Genomic DNA, 22,298 nt, shown 5'->3' with positions numbered 1-22,298 from the left:
GAGCAACAAAATGCAAAGAAACCCTATGGCACTAAAAATAACTGAGTACATGTGCAGTTGGGGCAAATTCTGGACAAAAGATACAAAGAGACCAAAAAACCCACTGCCACTTTTGAAGTGCCTGGAGCAAAGGCAGGGGGCTGGGGAGCAAAGGCAGGGTACTGCCCATGCCCCTTGCACACAACACCACCTAAGGGGTGGGCAAACTACCTAAGCCACCCCTCCGGCTCGACCCCTGGACACACCCTTACCCTCACCCCATATAAGGAACAAGCTCACCACCCACTCAGGGAGTGAGCAAGCAAGGGAATCTGTTGTTTGTTCTCTCTCCCCGCTGCTACAGTGGGGCCCCAGTGAAGCCTTGCCTGAATTTCTTGTCTGCCTCGTATTGATTAAAGAGGCCAAGAACGCTGGTCGGTAACAAGACCAATTATGGACATGACCTACATATCTAATGCATTGCATACCCTCTTATATTTCCATTTTGGCTAGTGTGGCCACTGTTTGATTTATTGTCAGAAATTGCAAAGGTTAAGTCTCTAAATGTAGACCCTTGACTGATCTTAAACAAGTTATTTAACTTCTATGAATAAAATATTTGAGTAGCATCTTTTGCTAGAATAGCATGAACAAGTTATATGATGTTATTACTGCAAATAATAAGAGATATCGATGTTTAAATTAAAATAAACCATCGTTCCAAACAATCCAACCTATCAACAGAGAGACTAACACAATGTGTCTGAAGGAATCCTAGCACTGAGTTGACAATGGCAAATAAGCTATGAGGAAGGCTCTTCTCTATGGTTTTACCTGCCAGGATACAAATACAGAGGCACATCCCAGGTGCAGTCATAGATTTTCTGGGGTTCTTGCCCCAGTAACTGCCAACTGACACTGGGATAGTAGCATGATGGTTACACTTGGGTTTGTACTTAGAAGTTCTTAGGGAGCTTTCTTAAAACAATGCAGGGCCAGAGGAGAACCAGTGTCAAGAATCCTTGACTTTGTAAACACACAATCCAGGCTAATTCTTTAATGAGGGAGGACTCACTGCCAAGATCCTCAGCACAGAAAGTCAACTAAGGTAGAATAGGGGGTAAAAATTGGGGCTCTCATTCATGTGCACAATCTGTCAAAAAATAATTTTATCTTGCAATTCTTATATTCTATATTGTGTTTAGAAATACTGTTTAAGTTTTAGACACTGTTTTCTTCACTTAATCCATCTCAAAATCTCTAATACTAACAAGAGTTCACATGAAGCTGTCAGTAACTAGTATTTTTTATTTCCTACATTTCAGAAGGGATGTATATTTTTAGACTAAGGTAGGTTATTTTTGCTCTGCTTAGCACATTTTTTGTGCTGATCTTCAAAAATGGACAACTGAATCACATATTGAAAATATAACACTCACACTCCACCGATGACACGAATTGATCCAATTCCATGAAAGTCTACATCATTTTTTAAAAAATTAGGGACAGAATCTACATGTTCACTAAACTCTTTGGCCTGTCCAAGGAAGTGAGGTTTTTCATAAATAATAACCTGAAAAATATGAAAGAAAATTACTTAGCATGCTCATATTTTAGAATAGATACATACTGATTTACTTAAGTGACACTAAAGGCCACAACCTGAATTAAGGGCCGCTGTCCATTTTCTTAATACATAGTCAAAATATAGCACACTGTCTGACATTCACAAGGAATATGTGAGTCTTTACCATCATAAAGCTAAAACATCTTGATAATATGTTTCTCTCGTATCACTATACTCAAGTATGATTACATTGTTCTAGTTACCCAAATCCTAGGACCATCTCATGGAGTAAACTGTCTTATAACTGGTTCTTGAATTATCTTTCTACGTTTTTCTCTCTGTTCAAAATCTGATACAGACCTGCCTTACATTTATTTAATTTCCTCTATAAGAAATAAAAACTCTCTAGAGGTTCCAGGGCATAATGACAAATTATCTACTGGTTTGAGAAAACATGCTGTTTCTTGTAGCACTGCTTGTATGGTCACTACTAATCATTGAGAAGAATTAGATATGCAAATTCCTGAATTTAAATATAAAACTTCCTAAAAGTTTGAAATGATTGAAAGAATTTTGGTATTTTTCTTGGATATTTGGTTCAAACGGGGAAGGAGGGAATGTAGTAGGAAACAGATTTCTAGCATTTCATTTACTTCAAACTTGGATTGGTACAAGTACTTCTCTTCTACCATTCTGATGCTCTTTACTTCCCAAACACAAGCTGCCCTTAGTACAGGAAAGTGAGAAGCGTGGTAACAGCGCTCATCTATTCACACTCTTACCACCTGGTCCTATTTATGGCTAATGGCATAATTTGTGTACAATTGGCAAATAAGACCCATGCTTAGACACACTGAACCAGCAAGTTATAGCTTCTTTATTTAAAAAAAAAAAAAACCTGAGAACATTACACAGACTGAAAAAAATATGTAGTACTGCTCCTGCTGTTTTCTACGTATTAAATTTTCAGAGTGTTTATTGGAAGTGATGAAGTATTATTTGGGTTTAATACATGCTACATCTGCTGAACACATTCAAACTAAGTAAGAAGCAATAACTCTTTGATGAGTAAGTCATAAGCCAACACCTAACAACTTGAAAATTGTGACTATCTGGGATAGCTATTCCTTTCACACACCTCTACAACCTGTCAGACTCCCAGCCTGTCGCACCTGAAGTTCTCATTCAGCAGACAAGGAGATTGAGACATCACTCAGGGAGTGTCACAACTAACTGTGTCACAACTAATTCTGCATCTATTACGTCACTGGTTCGAAACCTTGGCTGCATGTTAGAATCACCTAAGAAGCTTTGAAAAATTTTAACCACACCCCAGACCAAAAAAGTATCTCTTCCAGTGGAACCCAGGCGTAAGTATTTTTTTAAAACTCACATATGTATGATTCCAACATACAGCCAAGGTGTATTAGAGACAGTCAGATACTAAGTTTTAAAAAACTCCGTCTATGTGATTGAGAGAACAGTAGTCAATTCCACAAATTAGGAAGCCCAGAAATGGGGAAGCTGGAGGAGTTGTGCCTTGTTTTGGAGGAGAGGAGGATGAATCCCTGTCTCCCTGCCTGTCTCTGGAAATGCTGTAACTTAATTAAACAGAGGTTTTCTTCCTATCTCTCTTTACAATCATTTTATAATTCCATTTCTTTTCCTTTCTCAAAACGTACTTAATCCTGGCATTACTACTACCCCAGGTTTCATTGTCTCTACCGTTCCCTTCAGATACTCATACTTCAAACTGACATCACCTGATAGGAGCTGCCTACATCTCCTTCCGATCATCCTTCATCTCCATCCTCAGCATCACTTCCAAATGCCTGCCAGGTATTTCCACTTGAATGTCTAGCTATCACCTCAACCACTCCACAAAACAAATATCAAACCTGTCATCTTTCCACCCTGTTAGGAGGTACTTATTGGGTCTGACTAGGTTGTCAGAACAGACCTCCACCTTGCATACTGAGCCCTCTCTTCATTCAAGCCTGGGCTCTCAGCAACCACTGTGTGCAGTCACTTCCCACCACCCCAATATGCATTAGCTAGCTATTATTAGCATACATTCAGGTAATCATTTTTTTTATTTTAATAGTCCAAAATACTTAAAGATTAATACTCAAACTTTTTAGCCTGCTACCAAAGTGTGTTTAAGACTCACCTTTAAGTTCATAGGCATTTCCACTTTCAGTCCACCCTTAAGATGACAAGAAATTTTAATATTAGACATACACATATTTAAAATACTCAAAAGTAACTAAGTGGTGTATGTAGGTCATATAAAAATCTGATTAGTGAAGATTACATACCAAATTTAAGTTGTGTATTTTAAAATTTAAAAATTTAACTAGAGAACTCTACAGTGGTCAAAGTCAAGTCAGACTACTCTACATCAGTGTAGATGGGGTAAGAAATCTTAAAAGATACTTCCCACAGTATAACCACTACAAGGAAGGAAACCAAACTTTAGTGCTTAAGTACATGTGACCCATTAAAGATTTAATCCCACAGCAGAGTGTCTCAGAACAGTGGAGTTGTTAGTAGATTTAAAACTTTCATTTGGCAGAGTAGATTTCTAAACCACTTAATACTAAATTTCTTCTCTACAATTGCTTGGGCTTTCTACATTAGAGAGAGCACTTCCTCTTCCAAGTTCTATCAACACTTCGTATCACACTTACTATCTTTGTGACCACATGGATGTAGAGCATAAAAGGTAACCCACTCCCCACAAAAGCTCTAGTTTATAATTTCCTTGTTTCCAGTGCTACTCCACACTGTGATATTCCTTAAAATTTCTCAGTTTTTCCTGTTGTTTTTTTTAAAGGCACAGCACAACCATAATGGTTTATCACATAGTACCATTTAATTGAAGTCTGCCCCTCAAGTAAAAATGTCTGCAACAAAATAAATCATTAATGCAGGCATTTATTACTTTTAAGAAAGCAACCATTGACAGAACTGCCCATTTATTATTAATGCGGAACTTATCATTCATTACTGCAATGGAAGAGTATAATTTACAACAAGCAATTTTCTAATAAGCATCAAAAAAACAAATTCAGAACTTTTTAAAGTATGCAAAATTTCACAGACTACTACTATAAGGAAACTGCTTGTATTGTGATAAATTTAGCACAAAGTAAATTCAGACATCTGTCTTCTAGAAAACATTAAAATATTTTCACACACACTGAAAGAAACAGAAAAACAATGTATGAATAGTTTGCCCATTCAGTAGTATACATATACATTTCTCAAGACCGAGATGCATGACCAATCATCAGAGCTATCTTAATTCTGAATTCATGGACACTTGGGAAAATGCTTCTCTTTAAATCTGCTTACCATTTGAAGTGGATGCAACGATTTCATTTCTGCTGCAGAAATCTCAAAGAGGCCATGGTCTTCCTCCAAAACTGTAGCTTGCCCCTTGAAATTAATATCCGGGTAGGCAAGCCAACTAAGTAAGAAATGAATGGTTGGTTAAAGTATAATAGGAATACCTTAATCTGGTTCTGTAAGAGTTGAAAGTTTAAAAAAAAAAAAAAAAAAGCTACAAAAAGTAAAAGAAACCTCTGTCACAGAATTACACTAGTAAAACACATTCAAAGTGACATTGCCAGACAGCATATGACAATGAGTTAACAAGTTGTTAACTACTTACATTCAGATACTATCCTAAGTTTATTATATGTTTTCCAAGCACTGGCATTGCTTTCCTTAGAATTTTCCAATATTTAAAAGGTGTGAAACCTTTAATTCAATTAGGATGTAACTGAAAAATAAAAACCATTCCACTATATTCCATTCTTTTTTAAACTAGAACAATAAGAGGTAGGGATTCCACTAAGCATTTTATACCTTTGACCCCCAGTTTTAGAATCAATATCAGTTCTTGGGCTGCCTCAGGAACAGTATTTGAAATAAGATTCCTAAAAGACCCATTTAGCAACCAGCTAAACTTGGTAATTACAGACATTTCTCAGGATCGTGTCGATTACTGGGTCTGCCCAACAGTTCTAATCTACACTTGGGGGAGATGAAGAAAGATGTCCAACAGTGACCCCCAAATTCAACACTAACCATCTCCAGAGCAGATGAAAATGCTGAAAGAGAGAAGAAGGATCCATGTTGAACCAGGCATCACAAAATTTATGATTTAAGCCAATCTGGGACTGAATTAAGATTGAATTTAGATCCAAAGTCCTGAAGATACCTTTGGAATCAGAAAGGCCTAGTATCAAATCTAACGCTTACCAGCTGGTAGCCTGGGACAAGCCACTTAATTTCCTCATTTATGACATGAGGGTAGCTCTACCTGTCTTCCAGGAATAGAGGAGTAATAAAAAAGTGCCATGTCCCTGGTCCTACGAAGGCCCTCAATAACTATCAGCACTGAGACACTCTACAAATAGCTCAGGCTCCAGAATTTTAGGCCAGGGACATGTATTTATTTCTCAGTCCCACAGTCTGGTGGATGAAAAGACAATGGAGGCATCTATCAAGAACTCCGTCTGAGAATCTGTTCTGCTCCTGTTGAGTCATATATCAAAGACTTAATTGGATCCGAAAAAAACAGAATCTGTTGTAATCCCTGCAAAAGTCTTTCTTGGGTATCCAGAAGTAGAAACAGTAAAATTAACTAAAACTTCAGAAATGTGTATGTCACCAGTTGAAACATTAAACACAAAGTTAACTTTGGTAACCAGCAATCACTGTAATAAAGAGAAACGGATACGTACACTCCTGACTTCACAGTAAAAGACACAGATTTGGGGATATTCAGCTCTTCCAAATTGGGGACTGCTCGCTGTAGGTAGATAGGACAACATGCTGGGTCAGACTGTGGGCAAAGTTCTATCTCTGGAATGCTGCAATCCTGAAAAACAAATTGGCTTTGAAATATCTAGAGACACACACTCCAGTATTCTCAACACCCTGGACATGCAGTTACAATTATTCTCATTGTTCAGTTGAATTTCTATCCAAAAACAGCCTAAAGGAAGTACTGTTTCTCCTTACCAGTCTGTTAAAATAAATTTTTCTAAGGAGTTACGTTGATAACATGAAAATTATAAATATTATTGATTGAAAAAGTATTACTCCAATTCTCTCTGCTTTGTTTTTAAACGTCTTGCTCCATTAACCAAGGTTCCAATTTACCAAACTATCTGAGTGCCAAGAGTCTGTAAGCCTTCCTTCTTAGAAGCATAACAAAGCCATAGGGAGGAAGGGAGTTAAATAAAAGCTGATCTCATGGGGAACATAAAAAATAAATAACAGAGAGGCACTGCTCCCTCAGCATGTTATCCAATTTACATTGACAAAAGAAATAGGAATTAGAGGTGAGGGTAAAGGAAATGTTTTCCTACTTGTGGTATTTATTTTCTTTAGTACAAGTTGGTTTGAAGAAGAAAGGCATTATGAAATTTGAACCTATACTCCGTCACACATCCACGGTCACCGTGTCCTGTCAAACTTTCCTTTAAAATTTCTACTGTCAAGTTTCTTCATCAAGGCCAAGACTTTGATTATGGGCCTAGACCACCAGTCGAGTAAGCTTACTCTTTATACAGCTGGGCTTGTGAGAACACCACTTCCCTCATCGTACTCCTTGGCTCAAGACCCAAGCATTTCAAATTTATATTTCTGTTTTCCTTTCTATAATATGGCAACAACCCAGTGAGCTATACTAACTCCCCACAACTCTTCAGTCATACTAGTATCCATACTACCTCTGCTTCTGGCCTCTCTAAGCTTTGTAAATGTTTCCCTTATTGTAACTAAAGACAAAATTTTCTGTATTATTACTTACGAAAATCTTTTCTTAAATTTTACCGGAATATAGTTGATTTACAATCTTGTGTTAGTTTAAGGTGTATAGCATAGTGATTGTTATATATATATATATACACACACATTCATTCTTTTTCAGATTCTTTTCCCACATAGGTTATTACAGAATACTGAGTGGAGTTCCTTGTGCTACACAGTAGGTCCCTGTTGGTTATCTATTTTATATACAGTAGTATGTATGATAATCCCAAGCTCCTAATTTATCCCTCCCAGCCACGTTTCCCCTTTGCAAACCATAAGTTTGTTTTCGGTAGTCAAGTCCTAACTCAAAAAAGAGCTGGGACGAAGTGAGAGAGTGTCATGGACTTGTATATACTACCAAATGTGAAATAGATAGCTAGTGGGAAGCAGCCGCATAGCACAGGGAGATCAGCATAGCACAGGGAGATCAGCTCGGTGCTTTGTGACCACCTAGAGGAGTGGGATAGGGAGGGTGGGAGGGAGACGAAAGAGGGAGGAGATATGGGGATATATGTATATGTATAGCTGATTCACTTTGCTATACAGCAGAAACTAACACACCATTGGAAAGCAATTATACTCCAATAAAGATGTTAAAAAAATAATTAAAAAAATTTAAAAAAATGGGAGAGACCCTCCCAAAAATAAATTAATTTTAAAAAAATACCTTATCATTTCTTAAAGAATCAAAACCACAATTATTTTTTTCTTCTTTAAAACTACAGATGTGCTTCTGTCTGAACACACAATCTATCTCAGTAATCATGAGTGTTTAATTAGAAAACTCAAGTTTCAGTAGCATAATTCTTATCCCAGACATTGTGAAATTCAAATGAGTGTGCTTTAATGAAATAGGCAAATGCAATAACAATTAGAGGTGACATTTATTAGACTAAACAATTATATTTTTATTATAATCTGCTTTGCAATTTTAAAACTGCAATTTTCTGATTTTTTAATCTTTCTTCAACCTGAGTTCTCTTATTAATCATTCTTATTAATATGTAAAAGCAAGCAAATTGATACATCTTGTTTTCAGAAAGTTAGTTCTAAAATGCAATATGGTAAAAAGGTATAACCTAAAATATCCTTTAAAGTATAAAAGGTATATTTCCTTCTAAAGTTTCATTTAAAAACTAGCCAGAAATCTCCAGAAGTCACCTGCCAATCTTCAAAACTCTTGTTTGCTATTAAAAATAGAGCTCTAGTAACATTATTTAAAATGCTGCCATACTAATGTTCCCCCAGGGATCTGAGGTACAGTAACAGAATACATAACTAAGTGTCTCACACAAATAAGTTTCCTCTGCATTGTGTTATACAAACAATGTTTGGGTGGTGTATTTTAAAAGGGAAAAAGCTAAGAGGCATGAGTCTACCACAACACAGAAGGAAATAGATAATGGAAAAAGCATAATGATGGCTAAAAAATTGAAAATAAAAATAAGAATGCTTATGTTCTCAACTATCTTTACTAGAGGACAAATTTTTTTCTCTAGTTGACTGAAAAAGATTTCACTGATAAGTTCTATTTTCTCCATGGTGGCTATTCACAGAAGTAAAGTCTTTTGCAAGATTTGTATAATTCTTGACAGACAAAGGCAGTAAACACTAGCAACTGAAGGGCGCCTTATAGTAACCTAGCAACAATAAGCAGTTTACTCTTAGTAGAATTTATATGGCTTCCTCCCAGACTTTTCTAGTCATGATATACTTTATAGTATCTTGGTGAAATCTACAAGCTTAGACTATTAAAGCAACTAGTAGGAATGGAGACAAAGCTATAGAGAGAAACAGGGTGGGAATGAATTACAAAAACAGTAAGAAAAACTTGCCTCCACCTTACATGAAATACCTTCAGTCCCTGATCTAACAACAGATCTCTCTCTTCTCAGCTCATTAATGAGGGCACAACCTAAGTAACTTCTGAAAGAAGGAAACGTCATTCTTTGAAAATAAATATTAAACGCATAATAAACAGAGTAATGCGCAATATTCCTTTTTTTCTATTTGAGAAAAGAAAGCACTTGACTCAAGACTCACTGCACTGCTACCCCACCTCCAATTATTTCCACTGGGGGCAAAGATGACCCTTGAGCAGAATCTACAACTGCTGATGACTGATGGTATCTTCTGTTACTTGCTCTATCTATTCATGGCAAAACAAAGACATCATGGAAGTATTTTCTTTAAAGAACATTAAAAGTTTGACTACTCAGATTAGAGCCACTAGAAGATGATGAAACAAGATAAAGCTGGCGTAGGCCTAGGTGAATTTGGAATAGCTGCCATGAAAATGAAGCTATCGATAGGCAGAATTTTGACAAGGTGGGAGAAAGGAAGCAGTTTGATGCCTGACTCTTGCTTTGTAAAATATTTAGAACAATGCTAATGCTTTTTCCATTCAGTGCTCAATAGTTTTATTTTCCTTCCTCACTAAAAGTTGCTAGCATGTCCAAGACAAGTGGGCACTAACACTGCAATTTAAAAAATGACTCCACAAACAAACAGTGGAAGAAGAAAAAAATGCAAGTATGACTTATTCTTTCCTATAATATATCGAAGCAAATGGCGGAAGTGCAAATACCCATTTATATACCTGGGCTCAACAGATTGAATTTTTGTTTGATTTTATTGTTGTTTGATTCTGGGTGGAGGTTGCTGCTTACAATACTTTATTCATCTTTCTTTTTTTTTTTCCCCCACTAGGCCTGGCACAGTGCCTGACATTCACAAGGCAGGCACAAAACCACACATTATTTAAACCTTAGAAGATTCCACCTACAAACTAATTATCTGTTTCAAGGAATTTCTAGTGAGTTAGCTAATTACGTGAGCACTCAAATGCTGCTTGCTGAGCTGAACTGCTTGCGATTAGATTTTTCAATGAAAACGAACACTGCCCTCTATGTTGTAGCCATCAATCTCCCTGAAGTACCAGCAAGCCACCAACATTCACCTCAGTATCTGACACATGTGGCTCTGCTAGGGACTCCCTCACATCCCCCGTGCTGCCTAACTCCTGTTCACTCTGTCAAGATGCCAATCAGGTACCACCTCCTCCGGGTGAGGTACCTCTTCTTCGAGCACCTGTAGGGCCCTGCATAGTACTTCTCACATCATATGGTCATGTGATTCAGCTGTCTCTGACCTAGACTCTGAGCAATCTGAAGTAAAAGACCGTACATCACTTGTATTTCTATTCCCAGTGCCTATCACAGTATTGGGTCCAAAAGAAGACACAAACATTTGTTAGGCACAAGTTTGTTTAACAGTTTTGCAGAAGGTATTAATTCATGCAGACACCCCTTTATGATAATATGAGTTTTCCTGTATGCTCTCTTATTTTTCTGTATGCTATCTGCAACTATCAAGGGTTAAATAATGTTGATTCAAGTCATCATGATAGGGTCCACTCCAATTTAGACATTTTTAGCATATAAATGGTATCTCCATAATTTGAAAAATATATATGTCCACGACTGTCACAGGAGTTAACTGCGCTAAATCATGTACTACATTACTGCTGAAGGAACTCTTAAGAACACATGGGAGAATTCTGTCATTATCACTAACTCACCCCTCCTCTAAACCACCAAGGCACTTCCCACAAAATGTTTCATTATATGGCAAGACCTTCCTCATCTTAGTATTAAATAATATTTTCTAAACAGAAAATAAAAAAGCAACACTTTTTCGCTTCCTCTCCCCATCCTTCCTTCTCTAATTTCTTCTAACACTCGTCTCTCTCCCCCTTTCTGATAAACACCACACACTCACTCACTCACTCACACACACACACACACACACACACACACACACACAGAGCTACAATGAGTAGAAATCTACCACTAGAAAAAGATATATTTGGAAATATCTTATCCTAAAGATGTCTGGATGGTATACTCCTACTACTATTAAAAATAGATATATATATTACAACATGTAACATTTTATGTGCCAGATTACATGTAATATTTTAAATTTTCATTCACTTAACACTTTATACATATTTGGTCAAAAAATTATCAATATGATAATGAAGATTAATAAAATTAGCACAGATATTAGCAACCATTTCTAAGCATTGCTGGACCAAAGTACAGCTTTACTACATGACAAACAAAACAAAATAAAAAATAGGGATAAAATCAACTGTTCCATTACCTTTAAGACACGTTTGATAGACCCCAATACAAAGTTTCTTTGTGGATATTTTCTGTTCTGAAGGATCCAGTCACGATTTAACACCTTTTCCCCTTCTTCTAGTACACATTTCTGACCTTGGAAATGTGGTTTCTCATATAAAATCCAGCTGAACAAATATGAAAGCATGATCAGTTATAATTAATTTTCTAAGAAATGAGGCATAAAACAAATGATACTTATAATTCACAAACCATATTCTCTACTTAAATTTTAATATCTGGGCTATTTTCCACTACTAGCATATAATCCTACTTTGAAACAATGATAAATACGCTAATGTAAGGATAAGCAAAGAGTGAAGAATAAAAGTGCACAGAACTTGGAAGTAATACTTCCTGAACACAGCACCACAGTCTATGCCTGTGCCTATATTTATATATACATACACTTTACAGATGCTGTATACACATTTACATTAAAAACAATAGCTTAACAATTCCAAATTCCACTTCTACCCTAATTTTCCTGTCATTGGACAATAGAGCACATGTGTCTCATTTTATAACATGAAGATACACTACACCACACTGCTTTAACGTGACTACTGACCAGTGGGTAACGCAAAGAAACTCTGGCCCCTACATGCCCAGGGGACATGGTCCATAATAACAAATGAGGTTTTCCATCATTTTTTACACCATACAAAGAATCTTTCACTTCTTGAGCATATCAGTGATACAAATGACTTTTAAAAAATTTATTTTATTTATTTATTTTTGGCTGCATTGGGTCTTTGTTGCTGTGCGTGGGCTTTCTCTAACTGTGGAGAGTGAGGGCTACTCTTCATTGCGATGCACAGGCTTCTCATTCCGGTGGCTTCTCTTGTTGTGGAGCACGGGCTCTAAGCGCACGGGCTTCAGTAGTTGTGGCATGCATGCTCAGTAGTTATGGCTCGCAGGCTCTAGAGAGCAGGCTCAGTAGTTGTGGCGCACGGGCTTAGTTGCTCCACTGCATGTGGGATCTTCCCGGACCAGGGCTCGAACCCACGTCCCCTGAACTGGCAGGAGGATTCTTAACCACTGTGCCACCATGGAAGCCCGATACAAATGACTTTAAGCATGTGGCCTTCACATTCCTTAGTGTCCCACAAATTTTGAACTCATTTTCAAAGCTATGCTTCATTCAATTGAAGCCTTCAACTAAACTTGCCAAATCTATCCTGCTAATAATGCAGTTACAAAATGGTACTGATTATATATACTGTATATATTAGGACTTACTACTTACTGCAGGCTGTAAGTACTAAAAACAACCTATATTTTCTGTCACAGTAAATAAAGAGAACAATTAAGTTATAAAATACAAATAACGTTTCAAACAGTTATTCTAGAGGAAAAGGAATGTGACCTCAATACAAAAAACATAAAGCATAAACAGCAAGAAAACACTTAATTTAGGGGGAAAATGCTATAAATTTTAAGAGATCTCTTACCAGCCCCTTACAACTTTTATCAGTACCCCATTCGGAAAGGACCAAGATGTAGCATCGGGAATATTACAGTAGATCTCTTGTTTATATTTACTTCCATGGAGATCATAGATAACCATCTGCAACACACAGTAAGTAGGCACAATAACTAATTTTAAGAATGCATTTAAAATTCCAAAATGTCCTAGAATGTAGAAAATAAAACATCCTAAATATATAAAAGTAAACATTACTTTAGATGCTAAATCCTTGAGTAAAACAATCATGTTCTAAGTCAGTTAAAAGTACCTACTTTAAACTCCCAAACGTAAAAGTAACCTTACTTCTTATATTTTATTTTAGTCTACCTAAGAAACTTATGCTTACCTTCCCAGGTCTTGGGTTACACTTCAGAGTTTGTTTGTCAACATTCTGAAATAATAAAAGTGGAAGAAGTAAGCCGTAAGAAACATAAACAGAAAGATATACAGTTCACTTTCTTAGTGGTCACAGATCCAATTTATCGCATATTTATTTAGTGAGCACCATTACAAGGTGCACCGCCAGGTACTATAAGGGATATAAAGGTAAATACAAAGGAAAAGAAAGCTTCGTCTCTGCCCTCAAGAAGCTTATAGCTTAGAAAGGGGAAACAGATGATCACATTCCCATGTCTCTTCTAGGTGGGGGATTAAGTTAAACCCTCAGGTAAAATACAATCAAAATGCCAAGTTATGGAAGTCAAGAGAAATGGCACCAGCATGGAGGTGAGGTGATGGCAGAAGAAGGTTCCCAAGAGGCTTGTGTGAGGAAGTGGTATGGAGCAGACCTTGAAAAACAGGACTTCAGTAAGTGAAAAAATGTGGCGGGTTGGAGTGGAGGTAGTAAAGAAAAAAATTCCAGGAAGAGACCATCTTGAGAAAAAGTGCAGACATCATACAGGGCGTGGAACCAGCGCACAAAGAGACAACGCTGAGCAAACAAGACTTGGGGACCTCGTCACAGAGTGAAGAGGTTGCACTTGACTTAGAAGGAAATCGGGAACCATTAAAGAAACATTTCTTCAAATACCAAGCTTTCTTTTAAAAGGACCTTGCCTTGCAAGCTATTGGTTGGTATTCAAGTATTAGTACTTGCTACTAAGGGTATTCAAAGTACAGATACAGTCCTTGGGAATCCTAGAGAAAGTTCCATGATCTTGGAATGTCAGAAAGGACTGTCCTGAGACTTCCCTGGTGGCGCAGTGGTTAAGAATCCGCCTGCCAATGCAGGAGACATGGGTTCGATCCCTGGTCTGGGAAGATCCCACATGCCGCAGAGCAACTAAGCCCATGAGCCACAACTACTGAGCCTGTGCTCTAGGGTCCACGAGCCACAACTACTGAAGCCCACATGCCTAGAGCCTGTGCTCCGCAAAAAGAGAAGCCGCCGCAATGAGAAGTCCGTGCACCGAAATGAAGAGTAGCCCCCGCTCGCTACAACTAGAGAAAGCCTGCACGCAGCAATGAAGACCCAACACAGCCAAAAATAAATAAATAAATATATTTAAAAAATAAAAGGAATGTCCCATATTCAATGAATAGTCTATAGTAAACATTTAAATATTTCTAAGTTGAAGAAAAGTGTAATTGAATTTCAAGACATTTTCCAGCTATAATGTTTTCATCTCCTTCTCTCTGAATTAGTCTGTTCATTGCCCTGCTATGTATGAACAAGAACAAGACCAACTACAGTGAGAGACTGTTGTCAAGCAAAGACTTAAAATATTTTAAGTAGTTAAAATATTTTTAAGTATTGTGAAATATTTTCATGAGACACGAGCTCAACAGCAAGTGACAATTTTTCTACATACAGTACCTTGAAAAACTCAGAATGCTGTCACTTAATTTAGTTTGAAAACTAAAAATTAGCAAAGAACTGGGATATAACTTGCTTCTCTCTTATGCCTTTTAAATTCTGATGAAGCAATTTTGTTTTCTCAAATATAACAGTCCAGCTAAAATACATGAGTTATGATACACTTCAAAGAACAAAGTAACCTCTGGTATTCTCCCTTATGCCTTTTAAATTCTGATGAAGCAATTTTGTTTTCTCAAATATAACAGTCCAGCTAAAATACATGAGTTATGATACACTTCAAAGAACAAAGTAACCTCTGGTATTTTTTAAAACAATCTTTCACAACCTCAAAACACTGATTTTCTTAATAAACTTTTAGATCATTTCATGACCCAAAGCACTACTTCACTAGTTAATAATCAAAATAACTTACCTCTGTGAATGAGCTTAATCGGCCTGAGGTGTCTTGAGCACGGAAATATTTTGACACTGGCTCCTGAAAAATTCCACCAAATCTGGCTCCTTTTTCTGAGGAATGGATTTTGGAAGTCTGCAAATACTGATGATAAGCACTCTTTAAAGAAGAATGTAGTTTGGAAGTAAGGTCAGATTTTTGTAGAAATGAGGCCTTTTCTGGCCACAGACCAATCTGCAGATTAGAGGTCGCAGGCTCATCTGACATCACATAAAGACTCTTAGAAACGCCAGTACTTTCCTGGTCATCATCAGGGCAAAATGCGATAGAAGAATCTGGCAGCTTGAAGATAACAGTTTCCTGCCTTCTAGCTCTCAGACTTCCTTTATGCAATGGCTCTTCCTCCTCTTCCTCCTCTTCCTCCTCCTCCTCTTCCCCTCCTCTCTGTCTGTCATCTTCATCAAAATTCATCTTTAAACGCTCCGATACTGACTGGAGAAGCGATAAAACAGAAGAGGGCTGGTTTGCACTCTCTCTTGATTTCGTGGAGCCATGATGACCAGGTGAGATTTCGCTGGATAGAATGTCCTCCTGAGAGCTGTCATCCTCATAAATGGGAGACAAAGCTAAGGGATAAATCTTGTACCTTTTGGCCTCTACTGATAAGAACATTTCTGAACTATCATCATCGAATGTCTCACCTAATTTAGTTTCCTTTTCAAAATGATGGACGAGGTCAGTTCTACTCTCAGACCTTTCACACGCGAAAACAGGCATGCTGTTGGTAGATGTGTCAGCAATCAGGAGGGAATGTGTTCTTACTTCTGCAGTAGCGTACTTGTCCTCATCTTGAAGAGGCTCTTCATATAATATAGTAAAGGAAGAATTTTCTTGTTCATCCTGAGAAATGAAGACTAGGTTAGGCTCTTCCTTTTCAGCTCCATAATCTAGATCTTTTATTTTCTTATGTACTGCAGTAACAGACGTTCCTCTGTCTAGCTTTCCTATGGTAGCCTCAGGTTGAAAATCTGGCATTGCTAAGGCCGGGTAGCTTTCATAATCCTTACTTAGCGTAGGTGATTCATAACCCCTGAAAGAGGCGAGTCTAGTGTCAAACGCTATCAAGCATGCCTTCATTTCAGGAGGCTCCTTCTCCATTTCTCCACCACTCCCTTCAGCAACCTCTTGGGCTGCTTTTTCAGCTTCAAATATGGGAGGCGTGGCCTCTCCTTGTGTAATGGGCAATTCTAGATCTGTTCCATATATTTTCTCAATGTTTACCACTGTGGACAACACTTTATGCTTCCTGATAGTCCCATCAGAATTTTCTGGGGATGTTCTTTCCATTTCTATCTTAGAGGGCATGGACACAATCGTCCCAACTGTCTCTTTTGCATCTCTCTTGCATGCTTTTTCCATTTCTAAGGAAGCAGGTACTGCCTTCTTGAGTGCTTCTTTCACTTCTAACACAAGAGGTACCATTTCAGTTTTCCTAATAGCCCCTTCGGCATCCTTTTGGTAAGTGTTTTCCATGTCCATCATAGGTCTTTCAGTCCTTCCAGTGATCCCCTCACCATCTTTTTGGTAGATATTTACTTCTAATGTAATGGGCATCACCTCAGTTTTGTCCATCTTTCCTCCAGCATCTTTTTGGTAAATATCTTCCATTTCTAGTGTAGCAGGTATCATTTCAACCTTTTCAGCAGTCCCCTCAACAGCTTTGTGGTAGAAATTGTCCATTTCTGACATAACCAAAGTCACCCCGGTCTTACCAACATCCCCTTCAGCGTGCTTTTGGTAAATATTTTCCATTTCTAATGTAACAGGTGTCACCTCAGCCTTTGCAATATCCCCTTCAGCATCCTTTTGGTAAACATTTTCCATTTCTAACGTAGCAGGTATCACTTCAGTCTTTCCAGTGATTCCCTCTGCATCTTTTTGGTAGACATTTTTCAGTTCTGACACATCAGGTGTCATGTCAGTTTTGCCAATATCCCCTTCAGTATCCCTCATTTCATAAGCTTTTCTCATTCCTAAGATGGCAGGTAATTCCTCAGTTTTTTCAATACACCTCTCAGCATCCATTTGGTACGCTTCTCTCATTTTAAGAATTTCAGTTGCTGGCTCAGTTTTTGAGGTACGCAATTCAGCATACTCTTTATGTGCTCTTCCCACTTCTGACATAGGGGGGACTGCCTCATATTTCATAATATTCAATACAGCATCCTTCCTATTTGGTTTTCCCATTTCTACCATGGAAGGTATAAGCTCAATTCTTCCTATATTTACTTCAGTATCCTTCTTGTGTACTTTCCCTACTTCTGACACTGCAAGGGATGCACTTTTATTACCGTGTCCTGGCAAGCTTTTTTCAGATATACATAAAAGAGTATCAGACAAACTGCTTGTAGATGTCTCAGGTACATGGATGCCATCATTCACAAATGGAGGCCATGTGTAATTTAATACAAGAGTTCTTCTTTCCTCTGTCTCAGTTTTGTGATTATCAACACACTTTATTTCCATTTTTTCTTTACAGTCCTCGTTGAGAAACGAATGTGTTTTTGCCTTATCATCTAACCCTGTATGGGGTGTGTCTTCAGCTAGTAAAACAGTATCTGACTCCTGCAAACTTATACTATCAGACTGTCCACCTCTATTTCCTGAAAAAGGGGATTTTTGGTAGAGAACAATTTCTCCTCCTTTAATTGACTCTGTGTCACTAACTAAGTTACTTACAGCAAAGAATCTACCTAATACTTTTTCACTAATTTCACATGTGCTTTGATTTAGTGCCTGTTCTGACACCAAGAACTCCCTTACCATATCAAGCGGCTTAACACTATCACTCTTCAGAATTTTTGAAGTATTAGCCTGAAGTTCAGAATCCCGGGTACCCTGAGCATCATTTGCTAAGGTTTCTTGGGCTGAATAAATAATCTCATTGACTAATCCCCTAGCTTGATCTTCTAACAACCAAGATACATTCATTCTATCCGAATCAAAAAGGAGACTCTTCTCACCAACCATAGGTGAAGCACAAGCCTTTTCTTCCCCTTGGACTTCAGACATATTTTCCATGGCCCGCTCTTCCAAATGCTCCGTCAGCTGGATCCCTGTCCGTGTCACTTCTGATGGGTTTTTCTCAGGGATGTCTTCTCTTAGGGTACTTGGATTCATTATGCTGTCTACGGCTATATACTCCTGGCAGGTACCAACTGTGTGTCTGGATTTTAGCTCTTCCCTGACAGAATTAAAGATCTCACCAATCAATGTGTCAGCCTTTTTACATAAACCACTTTCGAGGTCCAAAAGCTGCTCATGTGCTCTCCTGCTTGCTTCTATGTGCTCAGCAGATGCTTCAGAACACTGCTGGCTTGAGCTGTTAACTGACGCTGGGGCCCCAGCAACTGCTCCAGTCTCTGCTTCCATAGGATTCTCAAATTGGGCAGCAGTTGGGAAATCAAGTGATACCATCCCAGTATGATCCCCAAAATGGTCCTGAAGTGGGGTGACTTCTGCCCCTGTTGGGATAGATGTTTCAAATTCCAAATAAGACCTATTAGGGTACAGCAGGTTAGTTAAGGAGGTACCTTCATGTGGGACATCTATGGTAACTTTTACAGAACTAAAATTATTTGGGGGATTCTGTGAACTTGTAACCGTGCTAACTTCTTCAGAGTTACTGGAGGAAGAAGGCATGCCATCAATACCACCACTTAGGAAATGAGCACGCTCTTTCTTTCTGTGAGATGAGGCTCTCTTTTCTGATCTCAGCACAGAAGGATTAGTACGAAAATTTGAATCCTCAGATGCAAACGCATTTTTTTCCAAACTCATACCAGAACCCAGAAAAGGTGCATTTACTTTTGTGCTGTCAGTTTCTTGGAATTTTGGGGAAGTATTAGTTAAACTGAGTTCTGCCATTTGTGAAAAACCAGAAATCTTTTTGGTCTCACAAATAACTGAAGGTTGATGAATCACAGAAGGGTTGGCTTTGCAGTTCTGTGCCATTTGCCTAGTGACTTTTCCATCATGAACAGGAGGTAAAGTCCCAAGTATATGACTTTGGAGACGAGCAGGAGGATCACCTGAGGCTTCCACCTCTGTTTCCTGTGTACCTTGATATTTGGAGGCAGAAGGAGAAACCTCAGTTTGGCAATTCTCTTTAAGGCTGGCATCTGAATATTTCTCTTTAATCTCTTTATGACCCACTAACTGAAAACTTCTGTCCTGTTCAACTTCTAGGGAAGTCAATTCTGATAAAATAGGACTCGCTGGCACATCTGTAATTTCAAGTGGAGAAGAGATTTTATCCTGAGAAATGTCTCTGGGCTCTGTTTGGGGAACAGGTATCTTGGAGAGACCTAGAGTTTTTCCTCTTCCAGAATGTGACCCAACAGGAACACTGTTCTGACCATCAACTTCAGATGTTGATAACATTTCTGCAAGGTTATCAGTTTTGGTTTCCAAGGAGAAAAAAGAATCAGACTTGCCTATAGTGCCCTTACTTGCTTTGGTGTTTGACAGCATTAACTCCGCTTTATCACGGTCTTGAGATGAAGTGGAACTGTGGTCCTTAGAGAGGCTTTCGGACTCACAGCTCAAGTCCACTGCAGTTAAGTGGGTGTCACTGGCTTCAAGACCTAGTGGAAACTGGCATTTTTCACTATCAGGAAGAATTTCCTTGGACTCAAGAATTGCAGATGCATGCTCAGGATGAAGGCAAGCAGGGAGACTCTTCCTGCCTGTGGCCTCAGCATGATTTGCCACATTTTCTTCTTGACACTTACTAGGCTGATAGGAAATACCAATGATGTTGACATCCCCAGTTTCAATGAGCACAGAAGGACCTTCATTCTTTAAAACAGGAATATCCAACCTGCTCAGCATGCCAACTCGGGAAACAAAGGTAGGAGATGAAGTATTGAAATCTGATTTTTTATGGTCAAGGTTAAGAGATGTCCTGGCATCAGGTGATGCTTTGGCTTGCTGAGGACTCTCAGAGTCAAGAATAGATTCTGAAATGTGATTTCTATCCAGTTCAGGTGATATTTTATTTTCTAAGCATGCTACAACTGCTAATTCACTGGTGTGTTTTACAGAGGCAGCATCCTTTTGATTCATTCTAATAATGGGAGGCATTTTGCTATGTGGCCTAACAAGCTTTTTGGCTTCTGTTACCAACAACTTGTCAGTACCTTTGGGTAATGACTCGATTCTATCTTCCGGAGCTTTTACATGACTTGAAGTTATGGGTGCACCGACTGAGGTGCTTTCTGTTTCTTGCTTGATTTCTCTAGGAGCCAAATTTTCCTGTGTGTCCAGGGCAGACAATCTGTTTTCTTCACTTACAAGTTCTGCGTCTGTTACAGCGTGTCTCTGGAGAGCAATGTTGCTGGTGTGATTGGCAGCGTGCTTTGACGAGTTACCTTCGGTGTGCTTGTCAGAACACTTCCTCTCTGGCCACTGCAGAGCTTCACGCTGAATTGATTTATTTGGACTTGGCAAATCTGTATTTCCACGTTTGGTAGTGTCACTCCCATCAGATTTACTACCGGAGAGGTCGGGAATAGCAGGGTTCTCAGGCTCAGCACACTCCTTTCTTTGCACCACTGTCCCATCACTCATCATCGAGCTGTTTTCTATCACCGTAGTTTCTGGTGTCGCTGTCCTCTGCAAGTCTGGACTGCAAGGAATTTTGCTACTGTTACTTTCTGTAAACAATGCTGAACGTACCAAATTTCTGTCAGTCTGAGAAACTGGTATACAACTTAAGTGGTGCTGTGAGTCAAATTCTCCATCAGTGGAGCTAGAGTTAGTCTCAGAACGGGATGACCGACTTCTCTCAGGTCCCCCAGGATCGTTTTTATTTAAAACATCCCTAGAAGAAGCAGTGTTAGACAGTTCTCGGTTGTTTGTTGAATGGCTTTCTGGGTTGATATTTGTTTTATTATAATCAGAGTCTTCTATCAGGCCTTTAAGCACTTGTCCTTTCACAGAAACGTCTGTGCTAGCTGATGACAATGACACCATCCCGGCCTCTATCTCACTTCCAGCGCCAATATGTGTGCTCGTACTAGAGTCGGAACTTTCATTTTCTCTGTCAAAGGGATTCAAGGTTTCCAGCGCCGTCTGCTGCTTCAAATACTTCCTAATTTGTCTGGGGCCTCGGTACGTTGCATATGTTACTAAAGGCCTCTCTGGTTTACCATCCATTTGTCTGCAAAAAGAAATAGCATGAGAGTATCAGGAAATATAATTAGTAACACTTAACAGTAATTCCAGAAATCATGGTGAAGTATATCTTTCAAACACTCCTATTCTTCATATGTCCAAACTTGGGAAGGAAATCCTAGAATATTTTAGTTCAACCTATCTTTATTAAGCATAATACAGACGTGACCAGCAGCACTTGAATGTTAAGCCAGCATGAATGTCTTGAGCTCCTCAGAACTGTCCCTCTCACCTGATTACATCTGTCTCTCTCATGGTGGTTAATGGAGAGAACATGGGCTGACAAGCCTGAGGCTTGAGTTCTAGCTCTGATCTCCAAGGAGTTTTTGACTAGAAGGAACCACATTGCCTTTGTGCCTCATACTGGTACCTCATGGCTAATCACTGATTTCTCCACCATATCAGAGCATCATAGCGAGTTTCTCTTCCTTAATTTAGATGTGAATTTGGAACAGCAACTTTTAGCACAGAGTTAGAGAAGTTGTAAAGAAAACACCTGGCAAGATGTCTAGCCTGCAGTAAGCACTCAATATATATTTAAGTCAATAAATGACAGGATTGCCTTAAAAATCCTTTCTCCTGTTAAGTTCTTCAATTAGCGGAGTAAATATTAAACTGGCTGGGTGAATGCAGAAATCAAAAAAGATTTCTAGCACAAGTTCCCTGCTTTTTCTCAACCCTAGCATAAAGTTCCTGATGTCCTCAGCATCTAACTTCTTTTGGAGAATCTACCCCTGGGAGCTCTGATGCTATGCTATGCTGCCTTACAGCCCTTAACACACACCTTTCTCTCCCCTTCAATTCCAGCCCCAGAC

At 38.6% G+C, this 22,298-nt stretch overlaps 1 protein-coding gene across 4 annotated transcripts in view; it reads right to left on the bottom strand.

The window, feature by feature from the left end:
• The window catches only part of CRYBG3 (crystallin beta-gamma domain containing 3), a 111,459-nt gene that overhangs the window by 53,858 nt on the left and 35,303 nt on the right, over nt 1–22,298 (bottom strand). For 3 of the 4 annotated variants that reach the window (XR_014244697.1, XR_014244698.1, XM_082392023.1), the window contains exons 4-11: nt 15,265–21,469; nt 13,380–13,424; nt 13,017–13,132; nt 11,543–11,690; nt 6,301–6,437; nt 4,904–5,018; nt 3,717–3,752; nt 1,419–1,552 (exon numbers count right to left, since the gene is read on the bottom strand). Coding sequence is in view for 2 of the 4 variants with exons in the window: in XM_082392023.1 (XP_082248149.1) it covers nt 1,419–1,552; nt 3,717–3,752; nt 4,904–5,018; nt 6,301–6,437; nt 11,543–11,690; nt 13,017–13,132; nt 13,380–13,424; nt 15,265–21,469 (6,936 nt within the window). In the remaining 2 variants the exon portion in view is untranslated. The remainder of the gene's footprint in view (nt 1–1,418; nt 1,553–3,716; nt 3,753–4,903; nt 5,019–6,300; nt 6,438–11,542; nt 11,691–13,016; nt 13,133–13,379; nt 13,425–15,264; nt 21,470–22,298) is intronic. The other variant, XM_082392024.1, reaches the window with a different exon arrangement.

This window comes from Balaenoptera borealis (assembly GCF_965194805.1).
Source record: "Balaenoptera borealis genome assembly, chromosome: 5".
Taxonomy (NCBI): Eukaryota; Metazoa; Chordata; class Mammalia; order Artiodactyla; family Balaenopteridae; genus Balaenoptera; species Balaenoptera borealis.
Note: the sequence above shows the minus strand (reverse complement) of the source record. Positions and strands in the feature narration are given on the sequence as shown.